We start from the raw sequence: 21,009 nt of genomic DNA, 5'->3' as shown, positions 1-21,009 counted from the left end.
CTATTGATGGCAAATGGAAACAAGCCCTAATTAATGAACACTGCAATACAAGTTGCTGCTACTGAATAAGGTCATTGGCCTAACACACATCTAAAGGTCAGCAAAGCAGAGCTAATAGTGTTTTAAATATGTGTGCTTTTCTGATTCAGTTATTGGCATTAGTGGTAACTGTCTTGGTAGGAAAAATTAGTGGAATGGAACTGCAAACACTTGAACTCCTAGAATAGGCTACACAATTGTATTCTCAGCCTTCTGTGTCAAATATTGATGTGATGATATGGAGGATAAATACTGCAAGCCCACACATGGAGTTTTGAATTTATTGTTATAGGTATGTACTCAAGATTTATCCAAAGTACGTTTATATTTAAAAAAATATAAACTTAAAAAAATGCATCCAGTGGGTTTTCGACAGATTGTCACTTGTTCAGTGCGAAGACTCCCTCTTAGCTCTGGTTGTGACAGCTGTTTCTCTGGAAATATCTCTCATACTGTTTGGGATCCCTTCTAGAGAAAATAGAAGGATGTTCTGTTGGCTGCCTTACATCTCTGACAAAAATGGTGAATTATTTAGGTCTCTGGCAAATCTTGGGCATGTTACTGAGATACCATTTAGGTTCTTGGTTTGAAAATGAACATTAGAATCCACCCTGTATTTCTATAGTCATGAAATCAGTAGAGCCATGTTTCTGTCTCTGTCTGTGTCAAAGTTTCCTTCCACTTGCTCTCGATTTTTGCTTTTCTGATTTTTATTGTTCGAAAGGTGTACTCTCGTCTCTTAATAGTACGTTGTTGAAAGAGTGTTATCTCCAACGTAAAAAAAAAAGGTACAAAATTTGTGTCAAAGGCAGGGCCGTCTGCCATTGATAGTATTTCAGTTTTCATTCACTCTTAAATTTATTTTAGTGTTTGAATTGTGTGTTGTCCTGCACTATCACTGAAGCTCTCCATCTCTTTTATATGAAGGGTTGAAAATGTCCAGTCTAAGATATAGAATATTTCTTTAAGAAAGAAATATCTTGAGTTTAAAATCCAAAGAATGTTTTTTTGAAATGCATAGAATAAGTGAAAGAAAAGGGAGCATGGAATTCAATTAGTTTCCTGCTTCCTTGAACTTAAAAGCCTCTCCCTCAGGATAAGTTAGTAGGCGACAATAAAGGATTTTCAAGCGTCTAGCAAGACTCCTTATTTAAGTCCATAAGTCATAGTTGCTTCTGACTTACGGTTTGAGTGTTCATGCTCTTATAAAAGTATCTTTTTTTATTAGACACAACTCCTTAATGTTTTTCAAACATGACACATCCTAGTCAAGCCTTTGCCATTCCAGTTTACTTTCACATTTTGCTAAGGCTTTCTTAGACATTGGAGACCAAAAAGCCTCGCTGTTCGAAAAGGCAGCTTAGCAAATAGGTTTTGATCTTGCCTCCCTTTTTTGCTAGCTTGTTTTTTTTCTGAATTTACAATTTATATTGGAGGAAGTAAAAAACACATTTTTATTATTTTAATATTTGAGGGCACACTAGTCTGGGCAGAGAGTGTGTTTTTGGTTAATCACCTGAATCCACCGATCTCTTTGACAGATTATAGTCAATTAACCCCAGTTTGCTCACATAACACATTTGCGAATGATCCCAGCAATTTCAGTCAAATATATTTTATATGTTTTGTTGAAGAAACATGCTGAACAAGAAGTTATTTGGATTGAGGACCCAGGTTTAAAGAATTTGGTAGGTTGTCCTTCTCTGTTCAAGCTGTTTGCCAATCCCTTGTGAAGGAAGTTTCACTGTTTAATTTTCATTCATTACATGCCCATGAAATACTTCACTGGAGTTGTAATCGGTATTTTTAGCCCTGTTGTTTCTCAAGTTCTGTTTCCGTGTGGCTGTTAACAGATGCATATCAGTCACCGAGCAAGACAAGCGCCATTGTTTTCCCCGATGTCTGTGCTTTCTGGGATGTAATAACTCGTAAACTGCCTCTCAGTGAGTCAGTATTGTAATTTGCTCCGTTGGCAAATTCAAGGCAAGTGTACTCATTGTAAAAAGCATCTCCTATGGACTGCAACACTAGGGAATATAACTAATAAAGTCTGCATCCTTAATAATGGGGATCCCAAGGGCTTTCTTGTTAGACAGATCAACCAAAAAAGCATGTTAACGAATAAGAAATCATTTAATTATAATTTGAAGAATTGTGGACTGGAGTTGTTAATAATTTAAAACCCTGTGTACAACACAAACACTTCCACTTCTTTTTCAGAATTTATAAGGTGTTTTTATGTTCAGTAAAGCCCTAAGCAGAAGAGTTACATGGGAACTAAGCATCTTCACAAGTGCTCTGCAATAAACCCCAGCTTATCTTTACACCTTAGTGGATTTTCCCCACTTGAGAACACATACACGCTACATTTTAATAAAGACTTCATTTTTTCAAAAAGGGGAATTTTGTTTACGGACAGTTCCTCATATATTTCAACACATTTTCCTCGTGGTACTATCTGTCAGAACTGCACTTGGAGATGTGATGTTTGCATAAAAGGCTCTCTGCTGGAGTTAAAACGTTGATCGATGAAGTGTTAACAGCCAGGGCTGGTGCCAGTGTGTCATGTTTCAGTATCTAAATGTAGCTCTCATTATGTATAGCTCACTTGGATGGGGTATATTAAGTGTTGAGGAATTTTTGGGAAGCGGAATGTTTCAGTTTATCTTCTTGTCTTGTGGGATTGCTGTGGGTTCAATGCTAGGTGTGGGAATGCTCCTGAAATGTCATCTTCACTTGTAGATTGACAGTCCTAATGGTTCTACATGACACCATTTAAGTTACATTATGTGTTAGAGGAGTCTGTGTTACAATTTGTGTAACTTTGTAGGTGTCAGTTTTTTTTTGTTTTTTCTAATACAGGCAGTATTTCCTATATTTTTAATTCAGTTTTAAAACTGTTTTATGAAAATCATAATCTATAATTGACTGTTCCAAGGCACTTTTACTTTGGATTAAGAACAAAAGAAAGGAGAAAAGGCCACAGCCTTTGTAACCCATCTCATTTATTTGTTAGTAGCTAATTGATCTGAAGATCTATTCCAGCTGTTTATTGATGGAAACCAGGGTTGGGATAAGCCTAGGTAGCTTCTTCCCAATCCCCCCAACGCTTTGCATAAAGAAATCCATAGAAGTAGTTTCCAGTTGTGTTCTCTCAACAGGTTCACTGGGTTGACTTTCTCAGTGCCAGAATCAGAGGATTTTGCATACTTGTCATGTATCGGGCACAAAATGGGTTTACTGAGATGCAAATAACCCAATAACCCAAAACAATAGTGCTGTGGGTCAAAATGTATCCTATATTTTGGTGATCCAGGAGACCTAGTGAAGTGGGAATGTCAAAATGACTGTCTTGTTCATTTTGACTTGGTAAAATGTTTTTATAGTTCAACAAGATATCAGGTTCCTATACTTACGTCTGGTGCCTCATCAGAAATGATATTATTGCTCATTGAAATGAGATGCTGGGGTTTTTATGCACCAACATTTGCTTGAAGGAAATGCGGCAGACTTGAAAGTCCTTGATTCACGTCCCTTGTACTGCCAATGGCTTGCTTTTCTTGAACCCAGCTCAAGCACACAACCCAGTAGCCAATTACTTTTTCATACTGCTAATTATGTATACACATGGATATTTGTCAACTGAAAAGCCTTAAGTCCCCTGAGAGAAATCAACTTCTCAGCTGCCTTTAGAGAGAAAGACTACGCCTGTTCACTAGGCATGAGAGATGTTCCACTATTTAATACATGCAATGTTTTTAGAGCAAATGATAAGAGAATGTGGGCACCCTGCCTTTACTGTCTTATGTGTAGGTGTCAGGGTGCATGAAAAAAAAGTGTTGCAACAAAGTTTTTTTTTTAATTCTTGTTGCAACAGTTGCTTCTGTTGAGTGCTTGTAATATGTGTGGGAGTTGTATTTGCACATTAACAGACAATTGCACTTTGTAAAGCAAAAACAAGGGCATGATCAAAATGTAAGGTCTAAACTAACAGCTTTAAATGGAAGTTGCAACTTGCTTTGATGTGATCAGTAGTTTTGTGTTCCATTCTCAAAGAGAAACCAATTATGAAATTTGATTGTTGGCTGTTCTGCTGTTCTATTGCATTGTTGTTCTGCGGTCTGCAGGATGATTTCCATTTGCTCTGGTGTTTGCACGTATATAGTTACTGGCAGAAGCTTATGCGTTTGTTTTTAGACCTAGTGGTAGGGAATAATTCATCAAGTACACAGTATTGTGTGATGTGATTCATGTGGTCTTCTTCTGGGGACCTTTCTTTATTTTTATGTTGTGGTTTTGTCATTGTTTTTTTTAATTGTCTTGTGTGCACATCATAGTGTTTGTCTTGCCTAAAGCATTTTGAAACCTTTATTATTAAAAGACATTTTTAAAATGGTTAATAATTCTCTGCACACACTGGAAAAATAGAGCTGTACTCTGTCATAGAGGAAAGATCAGTTCCAGTAGAAAGAACTGAATATACTTTGAGAGAACTGTATGTTTGTAAGTGTAGAGAGAATTATAGTGTACTACTGAATATATTTTGTAAATGGATTGGATGGGTAGATGCTGTTTGCAACTCTAGTTTTATATCTAAACGATTTACTTTCCAGCGTATCCCACTCAGATTAATATGACCTGCTACAAGTGTGTGCTTCTTGTATTCATCAATGAAAGGAGAATCCAGGTTTCTCATCTGGTTCATAGCATCTACATGTTCAAAATTATATGAACATAAAAAGTATACTGTACGTACAGGATGACTAAACTATGCTGAAAAATGCTGCTTTGACTTACCTATAATCAGACAGTCATTGGAACAAATCTAGGGAAACTAGCTCACCAAGAGGAGTGGTGATAGATTGACATTTGGCTGGATCACAATTTTCTATGGTTACATCTTTGAAAAGGGCACGGCTCCAGCTCCAAAGGATGATGGGATAGCCACGTCATTTGGCACAAAGGGTGTCAAAATGTACAGTAGGTCAACTGGCAATCGATCCCACACTTTGCTTTAAAGGTGGAGGGTAAATTAGGTTGAGCATCTGTCTTCTCAAACAAATGTGCCAGCTGCACCCCTCCCCACCCCCACCCCCACCCCTTCATGATAGGCCATCTGGGAGATCCGACAGGCAGGGGTGATCGGATCGCTGCTGAGCACAGTTTATGTGGGCAGGGGAGACAAACCTGATTCAGTCCACTGATGTTGAAAACCGTGAGTTATAGGCCTGGTGTGTAAAGTTCAGGAGCCATTTGGGACTCTCCCGTAGCCTAATGAGAGCTAAATAATGCAGAGAGCTCCCATCAGGTCAGCAGAACTCTGTGCTCAAGACAAACTGCGTCCGTAAGAGAACAACTGATGTCGGTCCAACACAGGAATGAGCAATGGGGGATCTGCCTCGGCCATAGTAGTATGAAGCGAGTTCGATAAATCCCTTCTGCCAAGAAGCGGCTTAACATAGTTAGATAAACTAGGGAGCCTTCTGCTTGCAAAGATGTAGGCTGTGTGCAGTGAAGTTAAAAAAAAAATCAGTTGGATTCATTATGAGCCACTACTTTTGAATGCTTTGTCTAGCCAAGTCTTCGTTTTCACCAGCTTTCATGGACTAGTTTATTCTGACTTCTTCTGAAGCAACTGGTTGTCTTCAAATATTTAGCAAAGAAATAGGAATTCAAAATAACTGAGAAATCAATATATACCATGAATGCATATGTCAGGGTTGCAAAATATGCTTTTTCATGATTAGTTTTATTTTTTAGGAGGTTCTACAGAAAGAGCTGTTTTGGTTTCATGAAATTAGTCTCACTTTTGTTTTGGGCTCAAAAACACCTCCATTTAAGTCAAATAAATGTATAGTTTCACATGTTGAATTATAATATTCACAGGGCAAATAAAAAAATAAAGCACACATTATATATATATACTGTCACTTCATGTTTATGTAAGTTACACTCTGCCAATGCATTAATGTAGTTGTGTGTTTCTTGCATGTCTCATAACGATGAGTAAAATACAAATGATTAAAATCACACTACCACATACCGCAGCCTGAACATTTAAACTGGTATTAGGTCATTCTTAAGTGTGCATCCCTCAAGTGTATGAGCTCTTGCATGGCTGGATGAACATGACCCTCAAATACTAAACATCACAACAAGGCAGAACAAATTGGTAATTTTACATGGGGGAGGTTCCAAAGTTTAATTAAATTAAAGATGCTTAATTAGTCAATTTTTGTCTAATTACTTGTGTAATAATTTTTTCTGACTATGATGAGATGGGAATAAAGATGTAACTTTTCTTTGTCATCTCTGTGAAAAATCAGTCACAGCTGATACACTCCTCTACGGATATAATATGACCTGAGCACTCTCAGTATGAGATGTGAAAGTATAACATCTAATACCCACTTGAGAGGAATTTTCCTTGAACTGTTGAAATAGTCACACCAGTCATCTTGATAGAGCCCATTTCTCCTTTTCTCCTTTTCTCCTGAATGTCCATTCAGACATGTAAATTTAATTACAGAAGAATAAATCCATGTGCTGTTGTGATGTGGGACATTGTTTGAACAGTGCAAAGCAGAAGATGGGAAATTAAATATTTATGGTTAGTTGCATTACTCTGCATGGTTGGAGAGTTATCACATTTTCAGCAATGGAAAAGACCGTGCATGTGGGATGATTTTCCTGGAACTGTTGAAATAGTCACACCAGTCATCTTGATAGAGCCCATTTCTCTTTTCTCCTGTGTGTTTTTGCCTTGATTTGTATGAGATATAGACTCCCTTGTATATGATAGAACTTAAAGTGTAATTATTTCTTAACAATGCATCAATGTGTGCGAGATTAACTGGAAGCCAGTTTATGCGAGATACTTTAACTGTATTTCCAAAAACGTAAAATGTTTAGTGAGATTGTTCGTCACTGTATATCACTGCAGATTTCTCCACAAGTCAGCTGTGGGCTTAGAAAGTCCCAATTATTCAAGATTTGTAGGCTTCTCCAGTTGGTAACTAAAGATTATATTGATACTAAACTATTATTTGCTTCAGTTCAATAAGAATGAGCTCGGGTGAACAAAACTATCCCTTTTTGTCGATGTTTAGAAGCAAGATCAGCTATGTTGCAATACTTGGAAAAGAACGTTCTGTCTGACCTGAGATGTTATTTGTATCCAGCTACACATCTCACTAACGTTTGTATTTGAATTGGACTAGTGCTATTTGACATTTTGACTCTTTAAAATTAGAGGGCTCAATTACTAAGCTACAGTGAGTTTGAACACCTTTTTTTTAACTGTTTGCAGGAATGTGGAACAGAATTGCAAGTGAAAAGTTTTATTGCGGTTATTTACAGCCTCTAAAAAGAATACCAGCAGCACAGAAAGTGCCAGCAGCATTCTGCTTGTGTGTGTTTTATGTGCCTCTATCTGAAAAACCACCTGTTCTTGGGCTCTTAGAATACATCAGACTGAAAGAAAGGAAAAGGACCATAGACTAATTAATATGCAGCAACCTGTACTGAAGACGAGGCTAGTTTTAACAAAAGAAAATTCAGGCTATGAATGTGTATTTTGAAAATCTGATGTTTAAAATTGTCCTTTCAAAAAATGCTTTAGTATTTTTCAGTTTAAATTAGCACCTACTCGGGGTGATATTTCCCATATTTTTGAAGAAAGCAAAGTGTACTCTAAAAAATTAATGTAAATGTTATGTGTGAAAGATATGAACTGTAATTTATGAATGAACTAGATATTTTGTGGTGCTGTAGATGGTTTGCAAATTGTGGGAAAAAATATTCCTTTTTTTTCATCCCATTACAGTCATGTACTTGCTAAACTCTACTGGATTTATGTCCTGGACTTAATTTTTCTATCTTAAATTGAATACCAATGTTACAGTGCAGCACACAAATTGCAGTGGAAGAGCAATCCCCCATATTCACAAACCGTCCTTAAATGGAAACGTGGCAAACTAATATCGAACAGGTCATTGAGAAATATCACAACAGCTCTCAATCAGAAGTCAGTTCCTTGTGTCGCCATGGAGACTATCAGTGAGAGAGCATGACAGGAAAGGGCTCAGTAGTAGAACATCCCACTTGAACGCTGCTGTAGCACCGCGATTAAAGTCGTCGAGTGAAAATGGACAACTGATGGATGCCTTTGACAGTGCTCGTTTTTTATCTATTGAGGTTTTCAAAAGTTGAGAACTCCCTTTGCTGTCAGTAGATAACAGGAGAATGTATGATACCGTACCAGGAAAAGGGAATTTGTACCAGTTGCGCGAGTTTAAAGTTTGTGGCCAGAATGTTCATATTTTTCCATTTTGTGAAGTCTCTGGAATTTCAGTTGGTGTGACGGTGGCAACAATATTTTTATATATTGTTTTTAAGTGGTCAACGCAGGAGGTTTCAGTTGCAATGCAGGGATTGTGATATTCTGACCAACATCATTATTGCTTTGCAAACAGGATGGTGATTCTTGTGTAAATTGTTGATGAGGAAAGCAGTCCTGGCCACTTATCTTTCAGACAAATGAGCTGTACTTCCAGCCTCAAGTATCAGGTAAAGGGAACCAATTAGAATCTTTAAAAGAGACAACTGGAAAGTCTGTGCATATATATCATTCTCCGTTCACGCAATGCACAGTTCTTAAAATCATTAATTAACTCAAGTTGTGTTTGTGCATAAGTCTGGGTTTCCATGAGCTATAGTAATAGGATAATCATGCACAACATAACAGCAGGTAGACAGTGGTGTCTGCATTCTGGAATGATGAAAGCTTTCTTTGCCCAGAAATGCCTTTAATGTGCCTTTGGTGGATTTCTGAGGTTAGTCAGTAGTGGTCTTTGTTTATCTTGCATCTTTAAAATAATGTCCTTTCAGATATGTAAATTTAATTACAGACGAAGAAATCCATGTGCTGTTGTGGTGTGGGACATTGTTTGAACAGTGCAAAGCAGAAGATGGGAAATTAAATATTTATGGTTAGTTGCATTACTCTGCATGGTTGGAGAATTATCACATTTCCAGCAATGGAAAAGACAGTGCATGTGGGATGATTTATGTTGGTATTGAGAACATTTTTGACAAGGAAGGCTTTCAGCCAAAAATCTGCACATCTTAGAACTGTCAAGTACTTCAAGGGTTTAAAAATTTGAGCTGGTTTTAGGGCTAAAAATATGATTTGTTGCCCGATATTTATATAGGTGAATATACCAACTAAACTATTAAGGAAGAAAGGAGAAATTATTGAAGTGTTAGAATTTAAAACCAATCTGTCAAACGCTACTGGAACTTCTGATTTTGGTTGGGTAATTCTGCAAAATGTCACTATTTTAAAACTAAGGCCTTGAACTAAGTGAGTTCTGTTCTGAACAGGTTATATATTAACTGACTTACACTATAGGTTCAGGTTGTGTCCAAGGTTCTCTGATCTGATTGCAGAAACTAAGCAAAGCTGGGTCTGATCAATGTTCAAATGGAAAGCCATTAGGGAAAACCTGCTTTCTTGTGCAAGATGTTGGTAGACCAAGTAGGCATTCTTTCCTCTGGCCTAGAATTTCCAGACCAATGCCACAGTATGTAGGTCTTGTGTTGTAGGACGTGCTCTCCTTCAGGTGGCTCTGACTGCTTGGTCATTAAAGACCCCAAGGCATTGTTCAGAAGAGAGGGGGTGATAACTTTGGTGTCCTGAATTCCGTTTGGGTCTTACACCATCTGGCCTCTACATTTCCCCTTTAATTTCATTGGTGCCGCAATTTCTCAACTCTCTACCTGATCTACAGTGCAGTGGGAGAGCTTCAGTCACCTGAGTAGGCACTGTACTTCAGTGGGGCGTGAAGTATAGCCTCTTGTACATGTGAGGAGCTAGTGAAATGCAGTTATTGTGAGGTTTTAAAATCTTTAAAAAAAGAGCAGAGGGAATTCTCATTACTGTATGTGCTTTAGTTTTTTATGATAGTTTTTGGGACTTAAGCGACTTCAGCTAGAATAGTTTCAATTATTTTATGTGGTGCTTTCCAAATTTTTTTCTCCCTTAATTCACAAAATTAAATTTCAAAATTCCACTAACCATTTAGATATGCACAACTGAAGCAGAGAGGATTAGAACAGACAAGTGCCCTTCATTCATACCATCTGGCCTCTTAACAGCAAGTATCTTTAATCAATGCGTGTTGCCGAGCTATTGAGCCCGAGCAGAGGGAATAGATCCTGTGAGAGTGTATCAGCAGTTCTGCGTGATCCGGACACAAACTAGGTACTGCCCGGGCCACATAGTCTTTTGTTTTGTGTGAGCAGGCGCTATGGGTCTACTTTAACTCTTTACCAACAGACTGAAAATGAAGTAGGATCCTTCAGACACTCCTTTAAATTCCCCAGTTTGCCATTTCCCCTTTTGTGTGCATCAGTGTTGAATTGTTGATTGTTACTGAACATTTCCTGTCACTGGACTTTGCCTTTTAAAAATCTAGTGAGGGCCTTTTAGACAGGTGCTGTCAGACATTTGGTTCTTCTTTTCTTACACTATGACCCTGCTGTGGACTGGAGGCAGAAGCAGGTCTCCAGAGCCCAAGTCAGTGTGCTAATGTTTGCTGATCTGTCTTTGGGCTCGGTTGCATTTGCAAATACTGTTAAATAATTTGAAGGTTGAGTTTACTGCAGTGAAACTCAGCTGTTTATAATCTTCTAAATATTGGAAGGTGACAGTCGTGAGAAGGACATGAAGTCAATCTGAAAAAAAAGAGAAACCATGCAGGTTGGCAGAGGTGTGATTAGGGGTCTTCTCTTCCAAATATTATTGAATCATATCTTGAAACTAGATAGATAGATAAGACTTAATTGATCCTGAAGGGAAATTGAGGTGTTCGAGCAGTCCAGCCCAACTCAAGCAAAAAAACAGACATCAGAATAGACAAAAAATTAAAATATGTACAGTAATGCCAAATAAATATAAAATAAATAAAAATAAATACATAGGTGTGTGCAAAATATGCTCATAGTCACTGTAAAAACAATAAAATATGTGCAAAATGTGCATAGGTACATACAGATTGAGTGTCCAAAAAAAAGTACAATAGAGCAACATGCTGCCCATAGACGAGCAGATGAAGGGCTAACAGTCCTAGCCTAGGGCAGCGTTATAGACCCTGACAGCCGCCGGGAGGAAAGACCTGCGGAAACGTTGCCTTGACCACTAACTATTTTAACATTTTGCAATGGAAATATCTTTTGTTGTCTGGTGGTGTCCCATCTTTATACTCCTTAAAGAGCTGAAGCAGTAGCTACGTTATACTCCTTGTAGTGATAAGATATATACCAATAAAAAATTCAATAAGCATTCAAAATATTCAGTGTTTTTTTTTTGCAATGCTATAGGTTAATGAGCTGCATCCAGGGCAGAGTGATAACCCCACACAGTGCAGGAGGGTTAAGTACCGTTATTGATTTGTCAGTGATGGAAAGACAGGCCACAGAACATCTTTGTGGCTTTCTTCTGGTGGCTGTTTGAAAGGAAAGTGACTTAACAGCCTCCCCTCCCCCCTCTCTTTTCTCTGTGGCTGTGCCCTTCATTGTTTCGGAGGAAAAAGGGCCACTCTAATGTATTCATATGGTAAGTCCCTTGAAAGAGGACTCCTGAAAGAAAACTGCTTTATTCACACGAGACGTTTGTGACTTCTGGAGAGCAAAATCAGTAATGTTCCCTGATGTAGCCGAATGGCGCCTCTTTAGAGATCTCTACAAAACGGAACTCTTTCTCTCCTCTGGGCAAACTGGGAGACAACTCCAGTTGTTACTGGAGCATTTGCTGAGCTGTGCTTGACAGTCCCTCTTTCTCTACTCTGGAAGGTTGAAAGGTGGAGTTTTTCACGTCTTAGTCTTTACAACACTGTAACCTCAAGTCTGTTAGTCTGTAACAAGTCTTCGCGAGATCACTCCTTTCATCGGGATCCAAAGCAATTATTTCCCCCAGAGAAATGGGAAAATCTGTCTTACAAATAGATAATATTCCCATTCTCTTGTTTTTGCAGCTGCTGATGAAATGCGGCCTCATCCTCAGTGCCCTTTATACTTCATTAGCTAGTGATGCTAAGCCTTCTGATTGCATGACATTATCTAGGTCATTTTATATACGTTCCAAGCATATCTGACTCAGAGGAAAGTTAGAACACATAATTACATCAATTATGATCATGGAAATTTGTATTTTGATAGCTTAAAATGTAATGGTATATCAATGTACTACAATGAAGGTTTTGCAAAATCCTGTTAATTAAAACTCCTTTAAATTAGGGTTTGTGTTAAACCGTGTGTTAAAGCATTAGCGTCCATCCAATGGTTTCACAGTTTGATTTGTCATTGACAATGATTTCAGATGACTGTCTGTTTCGGTCTCTGTCCACCACTGACGTCACCTTCAGGTTCTTGAGGAAATGGATTCCATATGTCTTTGAGTCCTAGGTTTTCTCTGATGCTTTGAGATTTTGTTGACCAGCAGATACTTCATTTTCAGAACTTTGATGGTGGGAGACAACATTCTTCTCTTGACTTCTTCCATATACAATCACAACATGACTTCATATGTTGTATGTTCATTCATGGTTGTAAAAAGATATACAGTGGATATAAAATGTCTACACACCCTTATTGAAATTGCAGGTTTGTGTGATGTAAAGCCGGAAATCAAGATAAATCATGCCAGACATTTTTCCATCTTTAATGTGACCTTGCAAACAACACAATTCAAGAGAAAAACAAATAGATAATTATTAGGAAAGATAATTTAAATTAAAGAACCTATAACACCCTGGTTGCATAAGTATGCACCCCCCCCATCTTTATCAAGTCTCTATCAACTTTGCACACCTGGACATTGCAATTTTATCCCACTCTTCCTTACAAAAAAAGTTCAAGCTCCTTCAAATTCCCAGGGGGTCTCCTGTGCCCAGCCCTCTTTACGTCATTCCACAGGTTTTCTATGGGATTTAGGTCTGGGCTCTGACTGGGCCATTCCAAGACTTTGATCTTCCTTTTCTGAAGACATTCCTTGGTTGACTTGGATGTGTGCTTTGGGTTGTTATGTTGGAAGGTGAAATTCCTCTTCATCTTCAGCTTTCTGACAGAGGCCAGCATGTTTTGTGCCAAAATATCTTGATATTTGGAGCTGGTTATTATCCCATCTATATTGACTAGAGCCTTGAAGAGTAGCAGCCCCAAAGCATGATGTTGCCACCACCATGCTTCACAGTAGGAATGGTGTTCTTTGGATGGTGAGCTGTGTTGTGTTTGCCCCAAACATATCTTTTAGAATTAAGCCCCAAAAGTTCAACCTTTGTATCATCAGACCACAAGACATTTTCACATAGTTTGGGGTGATTGTATTTTTTTTGCAAACTTTAGACGGGCTTGGATGTTCTTTTTTCTGTGAAATGGCTTCTGCCTTGCCATCATACCCCATAGCCCAGATATGTGCCTGCCAGAAATTCCTGTAGTCCCTTTAATGTTGCTGTAGGCCTCTTGGTAGCCTCCCCGATAAGTTTTCTCCTTGTCCTGTCATCAACTTTGGAGGGTTGTCCTGATCTTGGCAATGTCCTTGTGGTGCCACATTTCCTCCACTTATTGATAGTCTTCACAGTGATCCATGGTACATCCAATGCCTTTTATATTCTTTTATACTACTCTCTTGATCGGTACCTTTCAACAATAAGATCCCGTAGATGTTTTGTCATCTCCTTGCGGGCCATGGCTATCCTAGTAGGATGCAACCACGGAAGTTTCAAGGAAATCCTAAAGGAACAGCTGATTTTATGTGGGGTTAATCAGAATCACTTTCATTGATGGCAGGTGTATGCTACTTACCTTTGGACATGATTTTGAATGTGATTGGTTAACTCTGCAGCCCCCATCATAAAGGGTGTGCACACTTATGCAACCAGGGTGTTGTCGGTTTTTTAATTTCAGTTGTTTTTCCTAGTAATTATCTATTTGTTTTTCTTAAATCAAAATCAAATCAAATCAAAGTTTATTTATCAAATGCACAATAATACAGCGTGCAGCAGTAGTTGCTGGCAATGAAATGTCTTTTCCACAAGCTCACAAGAATCACAAAAATCACAAAATTGAGGTTATGAAAATAAGGTTTAAAATAAGAAAGCTGCTATGTGTCCATGGTGTATGCAATATATACAAGTAGTGCAGTTATGCTGAATACAGTGAAAACTGTGTCCATGTAGCCATTACAGGTGATCTGCTGAAGGAGCTGCAGGTTGGCTATTTAGCAGTCTTATTGCCTGGAGGTAGAAGCTGTTCCGTAGTCTGTTGGACTTGGACCGAATGCTTTGGTACCGTTTACCGGACAGTAGGAGGGAAAACAGTTTGTGACTGGAATGACTGGGGTCCTTGAGAATGGACCTGGCCTTCTTCAGACATCTAGCTGAGTAGATCTCCTGGATGTTTGGTTGCTCACAGCCGGTGATGAGCTGCGCTGACTTCACCACCCTCTGCAGTGCTCTGCCATCCCTTTGCGGAGCAGCTCCCATACCAGGCAGTGATGCAGCCAGTCAGGATGCTCTCAATACTTCACCTGTAGAAGCTGGCCTGGATATGTGATGGCATGCCAAACTTCTTTAGCCTGCGGAGAAAGATCAGGCGCTGCCGTGCTGTCTTGACCACGGTGTTGGTGTGGTGGGTCCAGGTTAAGTCCTCTGAGATGTTAACTCCCAGGAACTTAAAACTGCTGACCCTCTCCACTGCAGTCCCATTGATGTGGATAGGTCTGTGATCTCCTCCCTGGTGTTTTCTATAGTCCACAATCATCTCCTTAGTCTTACTGATGTTCAGAGAGAGGCTGTTCTCCTGGCACCATGCTGCCAGGGTTTCAACCTCCTCCCTGTACGCAGACTCTTCACCATCTGTGATCAGGCCGATGACTGTTGTATCGTCCGCAAACTTAATGATGGAGTTTGAGTTATGCCTGGCGACACAATCATGAGTAAATAAGGAGTAGAGGACAGGGCTAAGCACACAGCCTTGGGGGGCTCCAGTGTTTAGTGTCAGTAGAGGATATGTTGGTGCCCACCCTCACCACCTGCGGACGTTCTGTCAAGAAGTCCAGGATCCAGTTACAGAGGGAGGTGTTCAGTCCCAGGTCCTGGAGCTTGATGACAAGCCTTGAGGGCACTATGGTATTGAATGCTGAGCTGCCAGCACCCATATCACCCTGCAACTCACAACTGGCAACCCACTGAAGATAAGCAGGTGTGAGCCTGGTCAGTACCTGGATGGGAGACCTCCTGGGAAAAACTAACGTTGCTGCTGGAAGAGGTGTTAGTGGGGCCAGCAGGGGGCGCTCACCCTGCGGTCTATGTGGGTCCTAATGCCCCAGTATAGTGACGGGGACACTATACTGTAAACAGGCGCCGTCCTTCGGATGAGACGTAAAACCGAGGTCCTGAATCTCTGTGGTCATTAAAAATCCCAGGGCGTTTCTCGAAAAGATTAGGGGTGTAACCCCGGCGTCCTGGCCAAATTTCCCATTGGCCCTTACCAATCATGGCCTCCTAGTAATCCCCCTCTATGAATTGGCTTCATCACTCTGTTCTCCTCCCCACTGATAGCTGGTGTGTGGTGAGTGTTCTGGCGCACTATGGCTGCCGTCACATCATCCAGGTGGGGCTGCACACTGGTGGTGGTGGAGGGGAGTCCCTATTACCTGTAAAGCGCTTTGAGTGGAGTGTCCAGAAAAGCACGATATAAGTGTAAACAATTATTATTATTATTATTTATTATTATTGTCAGTAAGCAGCATTCTCACATGTTCCTTTCTTATCCAGGTGTGAGAGGGCAGTATGGAGGGCAGTGGCAATTGCATCTTCTGTTGACCTGTTCTGGCAATACACAAATTGCAGTGGGTCTAGGGTGTCAGGCAGTGAGGAGGTGATGTATGCTTTGACCAAAATTCTCTTGAATTTTGTTAGTTGCAAGATCACAATTAAGCTGGAAAAATGTCTGTCATGATTTATCTTGATTTCTGGCTTTACATCACAAAAACCTGCAATTTCAATAAGGGTGTGTAGACTTTTTATATCCACTGTATGTACCTGTAATTAGTTACCCAATATATTCGTTTTAATGGCCAACTTTAATGAAAAAATGCCTATTGTAAGGTCAGTGCCTTTACAAACTGACTAAATGACACATAATTGGATAAGCATGAGCCTGAGATTGTTTTTTGAGGAAAAACAATGCTCCAGCCAAAACGTGTCATTTTTTCCATTCTGTGTGTGGTTATGTTGAAAAACAGATCATAAATGAGTTCTGGGACATAATTCTGTTCAGCATCTTTAAAGTGTGTTGACGTGTAACTTGAGGAGAAGCCATTGGGCTTTTAGGAGAATAAATAATAAATAAGTAATTATTGAATTATTGAGCAGTACGAAATGCAGACATCAGGCAAAATGGAAGAAAGATGGATTAGGTTTGTTGGACAAAACTTGAAGTTTGATGAGTGGTATAGTATGGGCTTATATTAAGGCAGTTTGTCTTTTATTCATGTGTGTACCTTGCCACCTAAATCGAACAATGATTTTTATTTTGCAGAATGCAATTGTATATTGCCTTGCAATATAATTGTGAAAAATCTTTCACCTAAATGGATACTGCCTAGCCTTACAACCTGCCTTTTTGCAGAGCAATCCACACAGGCTTACAAAAAAGCAAAATTGTGGCGGTATTTAAAGTATGCCAAGTGGTTTAGTGCATTCCAACTTTTGATGTCTGGAGCCAAAGCAAACGGTTGTGTGCGAAGTGATAATGTGTTCTTTCACACCAAGGCCCACTGCTTCTCCAGCGTTTGTTAGGGGATTTGTAATTGATAGCGCAGTATTCCGCCACTGCAGCATGGTCTCTCCGAAAGGTGTCCCATTATCTAATCACTCCTTCACAATTCAAAACTGTTGTGCAGTTTTTGACAATTTTGTGTGTGGTGTGGAATTACATAACCATTCCTGTCATCTGTCCTTTCATGAGGCTGATTTATTTATTTTTAGCCCCCAGCTGAGATTGGCAATGTGGCAGCTGCCGTTTTGTGGCAGGTTTTCATTTATTTCGGGGCATTTTGTGTCAACTGCACCTTCAGTAGTATACAGAAGAATGAGCCAAATTAACGCTCCTTTCCCTTTTTTATTCACAGGGCAAAATGTGGGTAACTGGGAAGGGGATACCGAGACCCTGAGGCAGCTACGACCCTTTCCCCTCCCCCCCTCCCCTGTTCTCTTAGAAGGCGTCGCACCTGACTGTGGCAAGCCTGGGCCGCTGGCACTAAGATGTCCCTAAGCAGTGGCACTGCAGGCGGGAAAGGTGTGGACTCGAATGCGGTGGACACTTACGACAGCGGCGATGAGTGGGACATCGGCGTGGGCAATCTGATTATCGACCTCGACGCCGACCTAGAGAAGGACCAGCAGAAACTCGAGATGTCGGGCACCAAGGAAGGCGGGGGCCTGGCGGTGCCCCCCAGCGCGGTGGCGGCCCTGCCCGACAACATCAAATTCGTCAGCCCCGTGCCCGCGCCCCAGGGCAAGGAGAGCAAATCCAAATCCAAGCGGAGCAAGAACTCCAAAGACGGCGGCAAGGCCTCCGCCGGCGAGGGGGCCAAGAGAGACGCCCAGGGGCGCGCCCAGGGCGAGGGAGGGGCCGCGGCCGCCGGCGCGGGGGGGGCCGGCGCGGGCGCCCCCGGCGCGGGGAAGGGCCCCGAGAAGAGCGGCAAGGCCTCCCGCGCCGTGCCCAGCGGCAAGAAGGAGAAGGAGGGCGGCTCGGGCAAGAGCAAGAAGGAGAAGAGTGACGGGGCGGCCGCGGCGGCGGAGAAGGAGCTGGGGGCGCCGGGCCTGGTGCTGGCCACCCGCACGGCCCCCTTCGACGGGCCGCAGAGCACCGAGCTGGCCGCGGCCGAGCAGCTCGCGAGTATCGCCCTCGAGGCGGCCGCCATGCCCCCGGCCTTGACAATAAAAACCGAGCCCGAGGAGCTGGACGGCGAGTGCAGGGCGCTGAAGAAGATCAAAACTGAAAAGGTAAGCGCCGTCATCTTCCTCGGGGCGGGGCTGGCGGGTCTCGACGTTCGCTTGTGTCTCGGCTGAGGCTTCCTTGAGGTTTTTAGAGGTGCAACAAAATGGAAACCTGCAAGCGTGTGGACATCTGCACAGCACGTTCCATTCCGGACTGCTTCTGCAGTACCGATCCCCAAATAGATTAATCCGCCTTCAGTTGTGCACGTTACGTCCCTCGATTGATCAGAAATTGCACCAAAATGCAGATGGTAGCAGTGTTTGTGATGGAAGAAAATCTTGACGCTTCAGAGCTGTTTGAGCACTCATTTGAATTAAGAGGCTGGAGTTGTGATAAATTAAAGATGAAAGTGGGCTGTTTCTCTTTGTAACATGAAGTGCTGATAATCCCCAGTGGAAAGCTCGGAGCAAGCTTTGCAGAGAGCAGACGCTAATAAACCTGGCCTTAAATGACTTGTGTGCAGCCTTCTGTAATTTCCCTTTTAAAAAATTGCATTTGATTGTTGTGCGTGTCCTTAATGAAAAGTACACTGCAGAGCTATTTCAAATGCACAAAAAGGAGACTGTTGCTTGTCCAGACAGTTCCTAAGCCATTTTCCTGAATAGCTTTGAAAAATAGCCTGAATATGTTTCGGAGGTGGCAGAGCCTTTGTTTTTTGTTGTTTTTTTGCTGCTTGTCAGTGTTTTGTAATCTTTTCTAAACACGATTTCAGTTTACAGTCTGTGAGGTTACCCCTTTATTAACTTTGCCTTTCGCGCCCATGCGTTCAGACATGTCTGACAGAGTAGGTTGTGAACATGTTACAAAGACCCCATTGACATTCAGCTGGTATGTTTCTGTGCTGGAGTCAAGTGACGGCTTTTGATTTTTGTTTTGAGAAAAGAAAGGTAATGTGCCAAAGGTACATTGTCTTATCTTGCAAGGCTAAGTGGTTTTCTGGTGCTGTTTGCAGGCTGCTATTGATCCACTTAGGCAAAGGCAGATTTCAAGTTCTTCATGGCAAGAATGAGGAACTCCTATTTTTCTAATCTAAAATTGAAGGGCGTTCTGTAATCGGACAATTAACAGATGCTCCAGCTGATGCACATTGCTTTGTAATGTGATTAATTCAAGGTATTAAATAAAAACAGGTGTTTTTTGGGGGAAATCTAGCAAGTTCAGTCCATAAAAAGAAACATCTTTATACATTGTCATGCAGCTTTCCATAATCCTAAATCTTGTCCACTTTGACCTATAAATAATTTTGTTGTGCGCATCATATTTAATGGTGTAGAATTACTTGACAGAGCACACACTTCATATTTTGTGAATCATATGCAAATGAGCTTTAGCAGCTGTTTACGTTTCTGTATCTCTTATTGTGATGGTGTTGGCATTCAGTAAAAACTGAAGCTATGGTCTGTGGCAGAAGGAAAATTAAAATCCAGATGGCAGTGTTAGAAATGCTTTTGAGCTGAAATGGTGCCTACTCCATCAAAGCAGATTTAAAATCTATTTTTTGAACACCCATCCAGCAATTCCTGACAAGACCTTGGCGGAATTTATATTCTGGATATCTGACAAGAGGGTAACTTTTTTTCAGAAGGTTAATCAAGTGTGTTCTCTGTATGCTATCAGTCAAAAATGAAACACTTCAAATTGTTGGTATGAGGTCATCTCCCAGTTTTAAGTATTTGAAGAACCATTATAAAATGAGAACAGGTCAATTATACAATACATAGTACATTTCAAGAAACTTGAAAAACTGCATCATAGCACACAATAAGAGAAGATGAGTGAAAGAAAATGAAAAGTACAGAAAATTGACACGGTAAAAGCAAAAGTAAAACTTAACTATACATTTACACCTACAGGAACTGCAGTAATAGGAGATTCGTTCTGCAAGAAAATCTGAGTGTCGTCAGCTTAGCTGTGAAACTGTAAAGTCTGTGTCCCCAGCATGGAACCCTGTGGAACACCCTGACTAAGAGAAACAACATCAGATGTAAAACAGCAAACGAGCAGTCAAATGAACAAACAGAAATACCATGGTTACTAGATAATTTACCATGTGGTCCAGCAGGAAAACATGATTGACAGAAGTCCAATCCAGAAGGAGTGACCCAGAAGCAATGGGCAATTAGCAAATATTTCACTACATTACCATGGGTTATTTCTGTGCTGCTTCTCTAAGTGAAAAGGTTCAAAAAAGTAAGAGGAGATTGCAGTAAATGCCTATTCCAGAATTTTGTCAAGAACAAATTGGCAACGGGATGGTAGTTGTGTTTTTTTAAGAGAAAACTTTAAGTAGGTGGAGAGCAAGACCAGATTTCAGAGTCATTGATGAGGTGAACAACAAACAATGAGAATTTTTTAGTAGTTTTTAGTAGTGGCATATAAATAGGGTCCAACTTGAGTAATAGGTCTGATTTTAGTGATCAGCACGGTCACAAAAGCCGTATAGGTAAAAGAAAAACTCAAACCTGCAAAAGCAGAAGTCATAGCCACGTTGTCATGACCTCAGAAGGTGAGATGAGAAACTGGTTATATTTATTTTGTTGTGAAAGCATCGAATGCAGGGTCTCTTTTGACTTTTTCAGTAGAGATTGGTAATGCGGGTGTTTTGGCTTGCTTTTAGCATTTTATTGACAGTGGATAAAAAGACTGTTTGCCGTTTGCATTTCTTATTCATCAGTATGAAAGGCCATGCAAAATCTTATCCTTTTATGTAGTACAGATATTTCCCCTTAGTCTGCATTGAGGCTCATTTATCATAATTTCTACATGTTATTTTTTTGTTGCTGTGTTTTATGTTTTCCACACTTTGTCATCTTGCAACATTCTGAATCCCTGGCTGGTGTTTGAACTTTCCCGGAGTGTGAGGTCAGTCACTTTGCTCGCCTAAAGCTGAACGGCAGCAACATA

At 40.6% G+C, this 21,009-nt stretch overlaps 1 protein-coding gene across 3 annotated transcripts in view; it reads left to right on the top strand.

The window, feature by feature from the left end:
- The window catches only part of LOC148659463 (zinc finger protein 609-like), a 110,798-nt gene that overhangs the window by 22,610 nt on the left and 67,179 nt on the right, over window positions 1–21,009 (top strand). For 2 of the 3 annotated variants that reach the window (XM_088641727.1, XM_088641725.1), the window contains exon 2: window positions 17,234–18,110. In XM_088641727.1, coding sequence (XP_088497853.1) covers window positions 17,367–18,110 — 744 coding nt within the window. In that variant the 5' untranslated portion in view covers window positions 17,234–17,366. Of the gene's footprint in view, window positions 1–15,875; window positions 15,979–17,233; window positions 18,111–21,009 lie in introns of all 3 variants that reach the window. The other variant, XM_088641726.1, reaches the window with a different exon arrangement.

The sequence above is a fragment of the Lepisosteus platostomus genome, chromosome 7 (assembly GCF_059453375.1).
Source record: "Lepisosteus platostomus isolate fLepPlt1 chromosome 7, fLepPlt1.hap1, whole genome shotgun sequence".
NCBI classification, from domain to species: Eukaryota; Metazoa; Chordata; class Actinopteri; order Semionotiformes; family Lepisosteidae; genus Lepisosteus; species Lepisosteus platostomus.
This window is presented reverse-complemented; position numbering and strand designations above follow the sequence as displayed.